Source organism: Bos grunniens, chromosome 1 (assembly GCF_055505025.1).
Source record: "Bos grunniens cultivar Pamir isolate PY7600 chromosome 1, Bosgru_T2T1.0, whole genome shotgun sequence".
Lineage (NCBI taxonomy): Eukaryota > Metazoa > Chordata > Mammalia > Artiodactyla > Bovidae > Bos > Bos grunniens.
Genome location: NC_141165.1, coordinates 307,934 through 321,900, shown reverse-complemented (window position 1 = coordinate 321,900; position 13,967 = coordinate 307,934). Strand labels below are relative to the sequence as shown.

General features: G+C 50.1%; 1 protein-coding gene across 7 annotated transcripts in view; it reads left to right on the top strand.

Moving 5' to 3' along the window:
• Nucleotides 1-9,427: 9,427 nt before the first annotated feature.
• Nucleotides 9,428-13,967, top strand: part of KAT2B (lysine acetyltransferase 2B) — a 97,405-nt gene continuing 92,865 nt past the window's right edge. For 4 of the 7 annotated variants that reach the window (XR_015144873.1, XM_086350232.1, XM_086349459.1 and 1 more), the window contains exon 1: nucleotides 9,429-9,835. Coding sequence is in view for 6 of the 7 variants with exons in the window: in XM_086350232.1 (XP_086206358.1) it covers nucleotides 9,590-9,835 (246 nt within the window). In the remaining variant the exon portion in view is untranslated. Of the gene's footprint in view, nucleotides 9,836-13,967 lie in introns of all 7 variants that reach the window. The other 3 variants (XM_086348357.1, XM_086345864.1, XM_086346610.1) reach the window with 2 other exon arrangements.

Here is a 13,967-nt window from a genome sequence, read left to right as displayed (position 1 = left end):
CAAAAAAACTTTATATGGTAAAGTCCTAAACCTTAGTACCCCCAATGAGATTATCCTCTGGGACAGGATCTTTTAAGAGACAAGGCTAAATGAGGTCACTGGGCTGGGCCTTCAGCCACCACGGCTGGATCCTGATAGGAAGAGGAGATTAGGACATGAACACACAGACGAAGAGCATGTGAGGACACAGGCAGAACACATCCGTCTAGGCACCAAGGAGGGACCTCAGGAGAAGCCAGCCCTGTCGGAACCTTGATCTTGGACTTCCCGCCTTCAGCACTGTGAGGAAAGAGACCTGCTGTTTGAGCCACCGGTCTGTGGCACTTTGCTGCAGCAGCCCTAGCAAACAAATGTGTTGTCCAGTCGCTCAGTCATGTCCCGCTCTTTGCAACCTCGTGGACTGCAGCACACCAGACTTCTCTATCCTTCACCATCTCCCAGAGCTTGTTCAAACTCATGTCCGTTGAGTCAGTGCTGCCATCCAACCATCTCATCCTCTGTCATCCCCTTCTCCTTCTGCCTTCAGTCTTTCCCAGCATCAGGGGCTTTTCTGATGAGTCAGTTCTTCACATCAGGTGGCCAAAGTATTGGAGCTTCAACTTCACCATCAGTCCTTCCAGTGAATATTAAGGACTGATTTCCTTTAGGATCGACTGGTTTGATCTTGCAGTCCACGGGACTCTCAAGAGTCTTCTCCAACACCACAGTTCAAAAGCATCAATTCTTCAGCACTCAGCCTTCTTTATAGTCCAGTTCTCACATCCATACATGACCACTGGAAAAGACATAGTTTTGACTGTACGGACCTTTGCTGGCAAAGTGATGTCTCTGCTTTTTAATATGCTGTCTAGTTTTGTCATAGCTATTCTTCAAAGAAGCAAGTGTCTTGTAATTTTGTGGCTAAAGTCACCGTCCGCATTGATTTTGGAGCCCAAGAAAATGAAATCTGACACTGTTTCCTCATTTTCCCCATCTATTTGCCATGAAGTGATAAGACCAGATGCCACAATCTTGATATTTTGAATGTTGATTTTTAAGCCAGCTTTCTCACTCTCCTCTTTCATCTTCATCAAGAGGCTTTTTAGTTCCTCTTCACTTTCTGCCATTAAAGTAGTATCATCTGCATATCTGAGGTTGCTGATATTTCTCCCAGCAATCTTGATTCCAGCTTGTGCTTCATCCAGCCCAGCATTTCTCATGATGTACTCTGCATATAAGTTAAATAAGCAGAGTGACAATATACAGCCTTGACGTACTCCTTTCCCAATTTGGAACCAGTCTATTGTTCCATGTCCAGTTCTAACTGTTGCTTCTTGTCCTGCATACAGATTTCTCAGGAGGCAGGTAAGGTGGTCTGGTATTCCCATCTCATTAAGAATATTCCACACACACACACAAAAAGAATATTCCACAGTTTGTTGTGATCCACACAGTGAAATGTTTTAGCATAGTCAATGAAGCATAAGTAGATGTTATTTTGGAATTCCCTTACCTTTTCTGTGATCCAGTGGATGTTGGCAATTTGATCTCTGGTTCCTCTCCCTTTTCTAAATCCAGTTTCAACCTCTGGAAGTTAAAGGTTCATGTATTGATGAACCTGGCTTGAAGGATTTTGAGCATAATCTTGCAGGCATGGGAAATGATTGCAATTGTATGGTAATTTGAACATTCTTTGGCATTGCCTTTCTTTGAGATTGGAATGAAAACTGACCTTTTCTAGTCCTGTGGCCACTGCTGAGTTTTCCCAATTTGCTGGCATATTGAGTGCTGCACTTTAACAGCATCATCTTTTAGGATTTGAAATATCTCAACTGGAATTCCATCACCTCCACTAGCTTTGTTTCTAGTAAAGTTCCCTAAGGCCCACTTGACTTCACACTCCAGGATATCTGGTTCTAGGTGAGTGACCACATCATCATGGTCATTTGGGTCATTAAGAGCTTTTTTGTACAGTTCTGTGTATTCTTGCCACATTTTCTTTTCTTAATCTGTTCTGCTTCTGTTAGGTCCTTCCTGTTTTTGTCCTTTATTGTACCTATCTTTGTATGACATGTTCCCTTGGTATCTCCAGTTTTCTTAAAGAGATCTCTAGTCTTGGCGTTGGTCACTTAAGGAGGCTTTCTTATCTGTCCTTGCTATTTTCTGGAACTCTGCATTCTGTTAGGCATAGCCTTCCCTTTCTCCTTTGTCTTTCGATTCTCTTTTTTTCTTTTCTCTTCTTTTTGTTTCTCTTCTCTTCTTTTGTTTTGAGGAACACAATGAAGCAGGGCAAAGCCTGACAGAGTTTTGCCAAGAGAATGCACTGGTCATAGCAAACACCCTCTTCCAACAACACAAGAGACAACTCTACATATGAACATCACCAGATGGTCAGTACCAAAATCAGATTGCTTATATTCTTAGCAGCCAAAGATGAAGAAACTCTATACAGTCAGCAAAAACAAGACCTGGAGTTGACTGTGGCTCAGATCATCAGCTCCTTATTGCAAAATTTAGGCTCAAATTAAAGAAAGTAGGGAAAACCACTAGGCCATTCATGTATGACCTAAATCAGATCCCTCATGATTACACAGTGGAGGTGAGCAGTAGATTCAAGGGACTAGATCTGGTAGACAGAGTGCCTGAAGAACTAGGGATGGAGGTTCGTAACATTGTACAGGAGTGATGACCAAAACCATCCCAAAGAAAAAGAAATGCAAGCAAACAAATATATTGTGGTAAAGTGAGAAGTTGCTTTTTGTCGTACAAAATGTGGATCAAGTATTCTTCTAGACAAGAGGAAAGATGTGCCTGTTTGGCCAGGAGTGGAAATGTGTGTGCATCCTGCTTAGTTTCTATGTCAGAGAGAGAAGGGTTCCTTCCCAGAACACTGTTGGCAGTTGCGTGCTTCTAATAGAGACTGACCCTCAAAGCCTAAAGTACCTGGATCTAGGCCCGCAGAGTAAAGGTGCGTCTAACCCTTGTCCACAGGCTTCATTCTGTACATGCTGAGAAACATGAGCAAGAAGGAAGCAGCCTTCCTTAGAGTGTTTACTTCTGGGGAGGCAGGCATCTGGGGAATGAGGTAAAAGCAGTGAGGAAGGAGGACTTCCTTCTTTTTCTCTCCTCGGCCATGCGGCTTGGGGGACCTTCTCCTGGACCAGGGCTGGGTCCAGGCCCCCTGCAGTGGAAGCGCAGAGTCTTAGCCACTGGCCCCCCACCGAGGACGATGGCTTCTTTAATAATACACATCTCTCTGGCAAATGAACACATTAAGAAAGCGTGGTTGGTGAGCGTGCAGATATTAAATCACTCTCTCTGATTTTCTATAAGTTTGAGACATTTTATAACAATGCGCACAGCTTTGTGCTTTGGGGGGGGTGTCATGTTACCATGCCTCACCTTGTTTTCGTTTGTTTTCTTCATCCAAAGTGTTTGCTGACGTACAGCACTTCTTTTATAAATTTTGAAACACTCCCCTCTGGATTTTGATTTTAGCCCCAGAGGGTCAGCCAGCCAGGACTTAAGATTACAGAACTGAAGAGACAGACTTTCCCTTGATAAGGAGACCCTAAACTGGGAAACCTGTCCTAATACAAGCTTTTTCTTAATGGATGTGAAAGTTGGACTGTGAGGAAAGCTGAGCGCCGAAGAATTGATGCTTTTGAACTGTGGTGTTGGAGAAGACTCTTGAGAGTCCCTTGGACTGCAAGGAGATCCAACCAGTCTATTCTGAAGGAGATCAGCCCTGGGATTTCTTTGGAAGGAATGATGCTAAAGCTGAAACTCCAGTACTTTGGCCACCTCATGTGAAGAGTTGACTCATTGGAAAAGACTCTGATGCTGGGAGGGATTGGAGGCAGGAGGAGAAGGGGACGACAGAGGATGAGATGGCTGGATGGCATCACTGACTCGATGGACATTGAGTCTGAGTGAACTCCGGGAGTTGGTGATGGACAGGGAGGCCTGTCGTGCTGTGATTCATGGGGTCGCAAAGAGTTGGACACGACTGAGTGACTGAACTGAACTGAACTGAACTGAAACTGGGAAACCTGTCCTAATACAAACTTTTTCTTAATTTGTGAAATTATGTGTATGAACATTTTTATAGAGTTTGAGGATTAGACTCCCTCTTACAATGATCTGACACTAACATTAGTAAAATTCATGATATTCAGACTTTTTTACAGAAAATCTAGGTCACACCAAAGTTTGGTTCTTTGGAAATTTGATTTTATCATATAATGTTGAAGTTGCTCAAAGAGATAAATATTCATATATTGCTTTAGATAAGCAGTCAGTCATTTAGCCGGAGTTCAGAAAAAGGAAACTTTCTTTTACTTACTTTGCACCTTTATTGTACACGACAGGTAGGTTGGTAAAACAGGTGTATGTATTAGTAATTATAAATAAAAAACAAAAGTGAAAAATCTTCTCTCTTTTCAAATGCCATGCTCAGCCAAACACGGAAAATCCCATGGACGGCAGAGCCTGGTAGGCTGCAGTCCGTGGGGTTGCTAAAAGTCGGACATGACTGAGCAACTTCCCCAACATTAGATATGAAAATTTCTATTAAGAACACCTAAAAATAAAAATGAATAAAATTTAGCACTAATAGTATTTGGGGCATAGTTAAGGCTCACACTGGAAATCATGATTTAATTGCAAAAATGCTTGAAAACCAAGGAAGGAGATTTTATGTCTCCCCATCCTAGGACTCATTTGATGCTTATTTTTCAATAATTTTTCCTTAGAAGGATAGACCTTATTTTATGTATATATGTGCTCAGTCACGTATGACTCTTTGTGACCCTATGGACTGTAGCCCGCCAGGCTCCTCTGTTCACGGAATTTTCCAGGCAAGAATACTGGTGTGAGTTGCCATTTCCTTCTCTTTCTTCTTTATTTTATTGGTTATCAAAATAAAAGTCCAGTGATCACAGTCACTTTCTCCAGTGGGAAGCTGGCCCAAGGATCTCCACGCTAAGGCCTCTGCCTGCCCCGTCTTCATCTTATACTCCTGGCGAGCCTCTGACTCCAGAAGCAGGCGGCTGTGCTGGGAGGGATGATGTCAGTCACCAGGCACCTGCTCTGCCACCTGGTGCAGACCCAGCCCTTGGAGAGGAGACGCGCCCTTGGTGGGAACAGCGTCAATCCGCTTGTGGCCTTCAGGGTTGGTGTTTTACAGAAGCTGAGTAGGAAGTATGACCCAAAGGTACTAGATGTTGGAGCAGCAACTGATGGTCCCAAACCTGCCTTTCTTGGATGGAAAGGTGTCTCCAGCCAAAGGATCCTGGATGAACAGGGGCCAGCCGTACTGTTTGGGGGAGGGTGTCAGGCCGGACAGAAAACGTGAAGGCCCTCAGGCAGGAAAAGCTTTCTGAGTTAAACCACTCATTTGGGAGAAGGGCCCAGAGAGGTGGCCCCTGCCAATCGGGTTATGGGGTTGAGAGTGTATTTGCAATGTTATGAGAAGCTATCCGGGGGTTTCAGGCAGGGGGTTGTGGGATCAGGCTTGCATTTACAGTTTGAAGGCTCAACTATGAAGAGGGGATTGTGGTAGAACGAGGGCAAAAGCAGACAGACCAGAAGGGGAGCTGTCAGTGGCCTGGGCAATAAGTGAGAGCCATGGAGACAGAGTGGGGAAGGAAATGGCAGCCACTCCAACGTCCTTGCTGGGAAACCCCACGGGCAGAGAGGCGTGGTGGGCGACAGTCCAAGGGGCCACAGAAGAGCTGGAGCTGGACACGGCTTGGCGATGAAACAACAGCAACGTGGAGACAGAGATGAACAGACTGGAGACTGAGTTTACAGGAAAAGGAAAATGGGGAAAAGATGGCGTATGGCAGAAACCAGCGCAGTATTGCAAAGCAATTATCCTTTGATTAAAAACAAATTTTTAATCAAAAAATTGATTAAAGGATAATCACTTTATCCTTTGAGGATTCACTCTCAAAGGAGTCCAGTGAATGGCAACTCCATCTAGAAGCTGGCTGCAAATGTTTCTAGGTCTTTGTTTTGCTTTTGCGTTTTTATTTTTATTTGTTTTTTTTTAAATAGTCGATTGCTTTATTTATTTAATTGTAGTTGTGCTGGGTCTTCATTGTGGCACAAGGGCGCTTCAGTTTAGCACACAGCTTCTCTAGTTGCGGTGCATGGACTCTCTAGTTGCGCTGTGTGGGTGCTTTTGCGTTTTTAAATGCACTGATCGGACACAGAATTGTGCTTGTATGCCAGCATGAGTTTGTTTTGTTTTTGGCCGTGCGTCGAGGCACGTGAAATCTTGGTTCCTCAACCCGGGATGGAACCTATGCGCCCTGCAGTGGAAGCATGGAGTCTTAACCACTGGGCAGTAAGGGAAGCTTCAGTGTGAGTTTGGCTTTAACATAGACGGTATCACCTTGTACAGGGTTCATTCAGTAGTATTTCTGGAGATTTACCTATGCTATTACCCTTGTATGAGAAGGAAATGGCAACCCACTGCAGTACTCGTACCTGGAAAATTCCATGGATGGAGGAGCCTGGTGGGCTACAGTCCATGGGGTTGCAAAGAGTTGGATAGGCCCGAGTGACTTCACTTCACTTTCACTTACTTGTCCTTGCGTAAATTCTACAGCATTTATAAGCCAGAAGTAATTTCCAGACGGTGACCTGCTCCCTTAATTCCTTTTCTCCAAGCCTTTTCTTTCCTAATTGTGGTTTTCTTCCTTCAGCAAGTTGTGTCAGGCTAAATAAAGAGGTAAACTGAGGCAAGCTAGAACTACCAGAAACCGAGATTACTTGGGAATAGAATAGGAATTGCAGTTTGAGGAAATGCAGATCCCAGGAGGCTACAGGCGAGCGAGTTAGGTGGAGGGGCTGTAGCGGGGCGGGGGGAGCGGGGCGTGGTCAAGCAGGGTCAGCAGCTCGAGGACCGCTGAGACGCTCTGGCTGTTACCGGTCAGGAAGCAAGGGGGCCGTCTGCAGGACCAGCCTTTCGGGCGAATCCCTGGCTCAGTTCTTAAGTTCAACATTTCTTTCTTTTCAGGGCCCCGGGGGGTGAGAGTTACATTTTAGATCGTCCTTTCTCAGTTGTGAATTCTTTCTAATTGAAAACCTTGCCTTTTATTTTCTTGGTGCTTGCTTCATAAAAGGACGGCACCCGGTGCTTCCTAAATGCTCACAGCGCCTGATTATGTAGACGCAGCAAGCCTCCGGGATCCTGTGCCCTTGAACTGTACCGGCCTGGCGCTTACAACACATTTTGAAGCAGGCCTTGACACTGTGGGCCTTCAGCCTAAGGCAGAATGTCATCTGGACGCTCGAGCGGGGAAATGATGAAAAATAACATTCAGTGGATGTCACAAGCGATTCACCACTCGGACAGTGATGGTTTTCAGGGTAGGCCGAAATGAGGTTATTTTCTTCTGCTGCAAAACATCCTGGAAATAGCCTGCCTCCTGAATTCTGGGGACAGCTTGGGAGGGAGAGGTGATGGGCAAGTTAATATTGATGCTGGGTTCCCCCCACTATTTTATGATGAAAATTTCAAACGTACAGAGAAGATTTAAAAATTGCAGTGAACACTCATATACCTGTCTAGATTCAACATTCCGCTGTACTGGTTTTATCGTATATAACTATCTGATCATCTGCCTGCTTGGCCATTCACAGATGGATCAGTCCACCTTTTTTTTAATGATTCTTAAAGCACACGGTGTATATCGGGACACTGTGTCCCTAAACTTTCAGCAGGAGAACCACCAACTAGACTTTAATATTTATGATTTTTTTATTTATTTTAAAAATATTTATAATTTTTTAAATATTGAAGGGTATTTTTATCCAGTGAAATGAACAAATCTCAAGGGGACCATCAGTTTGACAAATGCCGCCAGGTGGAACCTAAGCTCCTCGCCTCATCCGCTGACATCCTGATGTTTGACTTTGCTCATGGGATCGCAGCCTTTAAGACATCCTGCTGAGACTGTCCTGATGGAACTGAAGTCTACCATTTCAGACCTTCGGCTGGGGCTCAAGTTGGGAGGGGCCCTTTCCTTTTGTGCTGTCTCCAGTACTCTTGCCTGGAAAATCCCATGGACCGAGGAACCTGGTGGGCTGCAGTCCATGGGGTCGCACAGAGTCGGACACGACTGAAGCGACTTAGCAGCAGCAGCCCCAGCAATGTCACTGGATTTACAAACTTAGAAAAAATAGAGTTCATTTTTATATATCACTCTATTAAAAGTAGAAAGAACACAGAGAACCTAGAAAAAGGCTAGAGAAAATTAACTGGAAAAAAATGGGATGGGAAAGGGAATAATTCCAGGGAAAAGCACATTCCTCCAAGCGTTCTGGCTGGAGTTGGGAGAGAACTATAAAGTATGCAAAGAATTTGATAACACACACATTAATGGCCCGTATTATGTAAAAATTACGACCGTTACAAAAGCAGAACACTTGTGGAGGGTCTTGAAATATAGTGCTGGGCTTTAAAAAGCTGCTTCGGAAAGGCCGACCCAGAGTGCACAACCTTCAAATGAAAAAAACTGAAACGTATTCTCCGAATTACTAACTACCATCCTCCTTGTCATCAACCATGGGAACGGTAGTCTGCGACAGTCTCAACAAAGCTGAAAACGCTGAGTTGAGTTTTTTTTTTTTTTTTTTTAAGTTTGAGGCCAGAATCAACACATTCTTTTGGGTGCTGCCTAATTGTTTTCATGGTTAATATGCATGCTGGTGATATCAATTTTGAAAACTGTGAAACATTGCAGGAAAGGATACAGAAAGGAGTACGGTTCTAACCCCCACCTGCAGAGATGAGCCCGAGCAGCCAACTTCTCCCCCTGTGTTTAGTTCTCATACGGCGTTTCTTGGACGACCGTTCTTTCCACAACCAGCCCTTTCGAACAAAAATGTCAGAAAATACCGATTAACTGTCTTTCCCTTTCTCTCCCGGATGGGATCCAGAGATCGCTTATAGGCTCAAAGCGTTCTGGATTAAAAGAGAGACTTTGGAAGGCAAAGGAACTGCAAAGAGACACCCAAAACATCACGCCTTTATTTTGGTGAATTAGCAACAAAGAAAAGGATTAGCGTGGACGGGTACTTTTCAAAAATGTTTTTTTCCCTCGGGCTCCCGCTAGGGTGGAGGAAGTTGCCCGGCTCCGAGGGAGGGTGGACTGGAGTCGAGGGACGGACGGGGCGCGTCTCTCCCGCCTGCGCCCCCGCGGGGACGGCTTGGAGGGGGGGCGGCCGGCAGGTGCCCGGGTCTCCCTCCCTCTCCACCCCCTCCAACCCCCGGGCGGGCCTCGCCCCGGGCGGCCGCGGGGGAGGGGCCGGGGGAGGAGCGCGGGGAGCCGGGAGGAGGAGCGCGGGGAGGAGCGGGGAGGAGCGCCCGGGCGGGCGGGGAGGCCCGCGGGGAGGAGGCCCGGGCGGGCGGCGGGCGGCGCCGGCCCCTCCCTCCGCGAGCAGCTGCGGCCTCGGCGCGCGGCGCGCGGCGGGCGGCGGCGGGCGGCGGGCGGCGGGCGACGGGCGGGGGTCCCGCGCTCCGGCGCCCAGAGCCGGGCGGAGACCCTGGCGGCGGCCGCGGCCCCGACTGGCGGCGCCTGCTGCGCTCCGGGCCGGCATGTCGGAGGCGGGCGGGCCCGCGCCCGGGGCGCCCCCGCTGCCCCCCGCGCCCCCGCAGGGCCCCCCGGGCGCGGCGGCCGGGGGCGCGGGCTCCTGCGGGCCGGCCGCGGCGGGGGCGGCGGCGGGCGCGGCCGAGGGCCCGGGCGGCGGCTGCTCGGCCCGGATCGCCGTGAAGAAGGCGCAGCTGCGCTCCGCCCCGCGGGCCAAGAAGCTGGAGAAACTCGGGGTGTACTCCGCCTGTAAGGTAGGCGCGCCGCCCGGCCCCCGCCCGCCCCCGGGCCGGAGGGCCGCCCCGGGCCGAGCCCCGTCAGGGGGCGCCGACCCCAAGAGGACCACCCCTTTCGGCCCCCCCGCAGGCGTTGCTCCGCGCCCGCTCTGCCCTGGGGCGCTGCTGCTCTGTAGGAGCTCGCCGGAGGCGCCTTCCGGGAGCGGAGCGGGTCCCTGGGAGCCCCTCTCGGGGACCTGCGCGCCCCGCTCGGTCCTCACCTCGCTGGGCGGAGCTGGGTGGAAGCGGGGGCGCGACCCCGGACTCGGGGCTCGCGGGCCGGGGGGAGCGGCCGCGGGGGCCCGGGGCGCTGCGCGTGCGGGCGGCCGGGCGCCCCGTGCTGTTACTGGTGCAGCCGGGACGCTGCCCCGGCTCTCGGCTGTAAACAGCACTCCGGCTCCCCTGCCCGTCCGGACGAGACGCCGCCGGGGGGCCGCTGTCAGCTCGGCTTGGACTGGGTGACGGCGGGGCGGGGACGGGCGTCCCGGCCCTGCGCCCCCAGCAGAGGCGGCCAGGCCGGGCGCTCGGGGTCGGTGACCCCGCGCGCGCGTCCCCCGGCCAGGAGGCTTCAGCGTCTGCAGGGGCTTCTCGGCTCCTGGGTGCGCTCCCCTCCGCGCCGCTCACGCCCTGTGTGGACCCTTCCCGGTTCCGTACAGGCTTGTCGCCTGGTGTAGCATCCACTCAAACTTGAGTGTTCACGGGCATCTCCCGGGAGCCGCTTCCATGCTCACTCCGTGTCCGAAGGGCTGGGACGAGGCTTAGAGGCTGCTCTCAGGTGGTGTGATGCTGGGCGGCTCACAGGCCCCATCCCGAGGGGCAAACCCCAGTGCCACCCGGGACGGTATCGGATTACTGAAACTGGGAGACAGCGGTGCCCCGAGGCTGGTGTTTGTGAAGGAGCAAAAGTGACCGAAGAGGAGAGTGTTTCTTAGAAGGGCCCGGAGGGTGCCTGCCAGGCGCCCTAGATGAGTGAGAACGAGGCGGGGGAGCCGCGGGCGCAAGGCAGGTCTGCGCCGGGCCGGGAACGGGCCCAGGTACCCCGCGGCCGCGGGTTCAGAACCAGAGGGGCTCGGCCCGGCGGCGCCTGTCCGCTCCCTGTTTCTAGTCTGGTTTTTTAATCGGGTTCCTTCTCACCCTGCTGCTACCCTAACTTGCCTGAAGTTTTGGTTCTGTCTAAAACCCTTGAGCATCTGTGCCCTGCATTCATATTTTTAATCCTTTCAAATGTTCATGAGTGAAATTAGCACCTTTTCTAAAGTTTGTAACTTGAGTGTTTTACGTTCCCATTGACAACCAAACCTATTGGAAGGGAAAACCTTGTCATCGAGGGTCTCTTTTCTTGGTCCTGGGAGGCTGCAAGTCTCCATATCTAGTTGCTCATTCACTCATTCATTCAGTGTTAGAGGGATTCCCATCAGGGGGCCAGGCATTGTGCTAGCTGGGACAGGGACACCCAGAATGTGTCCTTCTGGGGCTACTGGCCGGACGTGTGCACGGCCTTGCGTGCAAGTGGTGGGTGAACCAGTTACAATGAATCTCAGAAAACCTGCCTCCTTAGAATGCTGTTGGCACTCAGAGCAGGGCCTTCAGGGACTGAAGCTCGGGTTGGGCAGGAATAGCTTCCTGGAGGAAGTGTCAGTGGGTGCTAAGGACTCTTAGCGGTGCAGGGGTGAGCTGCGGCTTCTTGTAGTGGAGAAACTGAAAGTAGTTATGACAGCTTGGAGCTGGGCCAGCGGGACCTAGAGGGTTGGTGGGGAGGTGTGCGTGGCCAAGAGGGAGGCCAGGGGTCTTAATATTATCTCGGGCTTTTTGTTTGTTTGTTTTTTAACTGTTCTTGAGTGTGAGGAGGTGCAGGAGACCAGCATGTGTATTCTTTTCTGAGCTTGCCTGTACCTTTTATGTAAGAAAACCCCAAAGGACAGATTCCTCTACCTTCTGTCGCTGAGCGGCCACTTGGCAAAAGTGACATCTCTCTGGAAAGAGACAAGTACGTTCCTGGGGGTGAGGGGTGGGGCGGGTGTTGGAGCTATTGAAAGAAAATAAGCCTCAGACCTGATAAAAGATCTGGCCTTTAAACTTCACAAACAGACAGAAAAAGAAGGGAGCTAGTTCCTAGCCAGGGAGGGGCACCACACCCCAGAGAGGGAAAAAAAAGAAACAAACTTGTTTTGCAGGATCCAGAGTAGAGTTCTTTGAACTGTGTCCTGGCTCAGGTCGCTCAGGTGACCCAGGCAGAGCGATCGTTAAAAATGTAGGTCTGACCGTATTCTGTCCCTCGGTTTAGTTCAGTTCAGTGCAGTCGCTCAGTTGTGTCTGACTCTTTGCGACCCCATGAATCTCGGCACGCCAGGCCTCCCTGTCCATCACCAACTCCCGGAGTTCACTCAGACTCACCTCCATCGAGTCAGTGATGCCATCCAGCCATCTCATCCTCTGTTGTCCCCTTCTCCTCCTACCCCCAATCCCTCCCAGCATCAGTCTTTTCCAGTGAGTCAACTCTTCACATGAGGTGGCCAAAGTACTGCAGTTTCAGCTTTAGCATCATTCCTTCCAAAGAAATCCCAGGGCTGATCTCCTTCAGCATGGACTGGTTGGATCTCCTTGCAGTCCAAGGGACTCTCAAACCACAAGGCCCTGTGTGGGCTGGCCACTGCTGTCTCTCTGGCCCCTTTTGAGGGCCGTGCATGCAGGGTTCCCTTCTGCCTCAGGGCCTTTGCACGTACTGTTCACCAGGACCGAAAGCTCCTCTTCCCTCACCTTCAAGTGAACTCCCAGCTCTTCCTGAAAATCTCAGATTCCTTGCATCACATTTACAACCCTAGTCAGCCTTCCCATTCTAAATTTTCAGAAACCCCCTCTGTACTTATTTCTTCTTCCTGGTGCTTTTATCTTGACTTTTAATTGTGTGATTATTTGATAATGTGTTTGTCACTCTGAATAGATCCTAAGTGATGTGGTTATTGACTGGCTGAATGAGCTAGAAAAAACCGAGATGATTAACTGCTAGAAGACCAGTAGTGAAATTGTAGCCTGACCACTCCTTGACAGTTGGGTGGAGGGAATTGGCAATTTTTCACATAGGGCATTTCCAGGGCTCTCACAGATGTGCATAGGACTAGATTTTTAGTGTTATAGAAGGAACCCCGAGTAAGTTACAAGGAGCCCACATCCACATCTGTTTGAATGAGAGTGTAATTTATGTACCGGAAAACCAAAACCATTACCTGACTTTTCCTAGTGAAATAGGCTATTTCTTGACGAGAGGAGGCTGAAGGGGGTGGTGAGCGAGAGCCCCCTGAGTTCACATTTCAGGCCCCACTGCGTGACCCTGGACACGGACTTTACCTCACTCTCCGTTTCCTTGTCTACAACGCGGCCCTAGGAGCCTCCACCTCACAGGGTGACACTGAGGACTTCAGATGGGCTCCTGTGTCTGAGCACCAGCAGGTGTGTGGTCCATGCATCCTCTGAGCAGCTCAGAGGAGGGTACCCTGGAGACGTGGGAGTTGAGAAGGAACGAGGGGCTTAGTCTCCTGTCTCAGCTCTGCCACGTGTGTGGCCTTGGGCACCAGTCACGGAGTTTCCCTCTGAACCTGGCTTGCTTCATCTCTAAGACGGAGACCATGACTTCAGCCTTGAAGTTCAAAGACAGAAGGTCCCAGAATGTTCCTGGAACCTTAGACTGTTGGGTCCGCGCTGGCAAAATGAACCTGCCTGGTGCTGAAACAGAAATAGAGTTTCAGATGTAGAAAACAAACTTATAGTTACCAGGAGAGAAAGCCGTGGGGGGGATAAATTGGGAGATTGGGGTTGACGCGTGCACACTGCTGTGTATCATATAAGCACAGGAAATCATCCTCAACAAGCTGTGGTTCCCCACACGGGAAAAGACTCTGAGGAAGAGTGGGTGAATGTATATGTGTAACTGATTCACGGTGGTGTACACCTGAGCTAACGCAGCACTGTAAATCCACAATACTGCACTGCTGCTGCTGAGTCACTTCAGTCGTGTCCGACTCTGTGCGACCCCAGAGACGGCAGCCCACCAGGCTCCCCCGTCCCTGGGGTTCTCCAGGCTGGAGTGGGTTGCCATTTCCTTCCTCAATGCAGG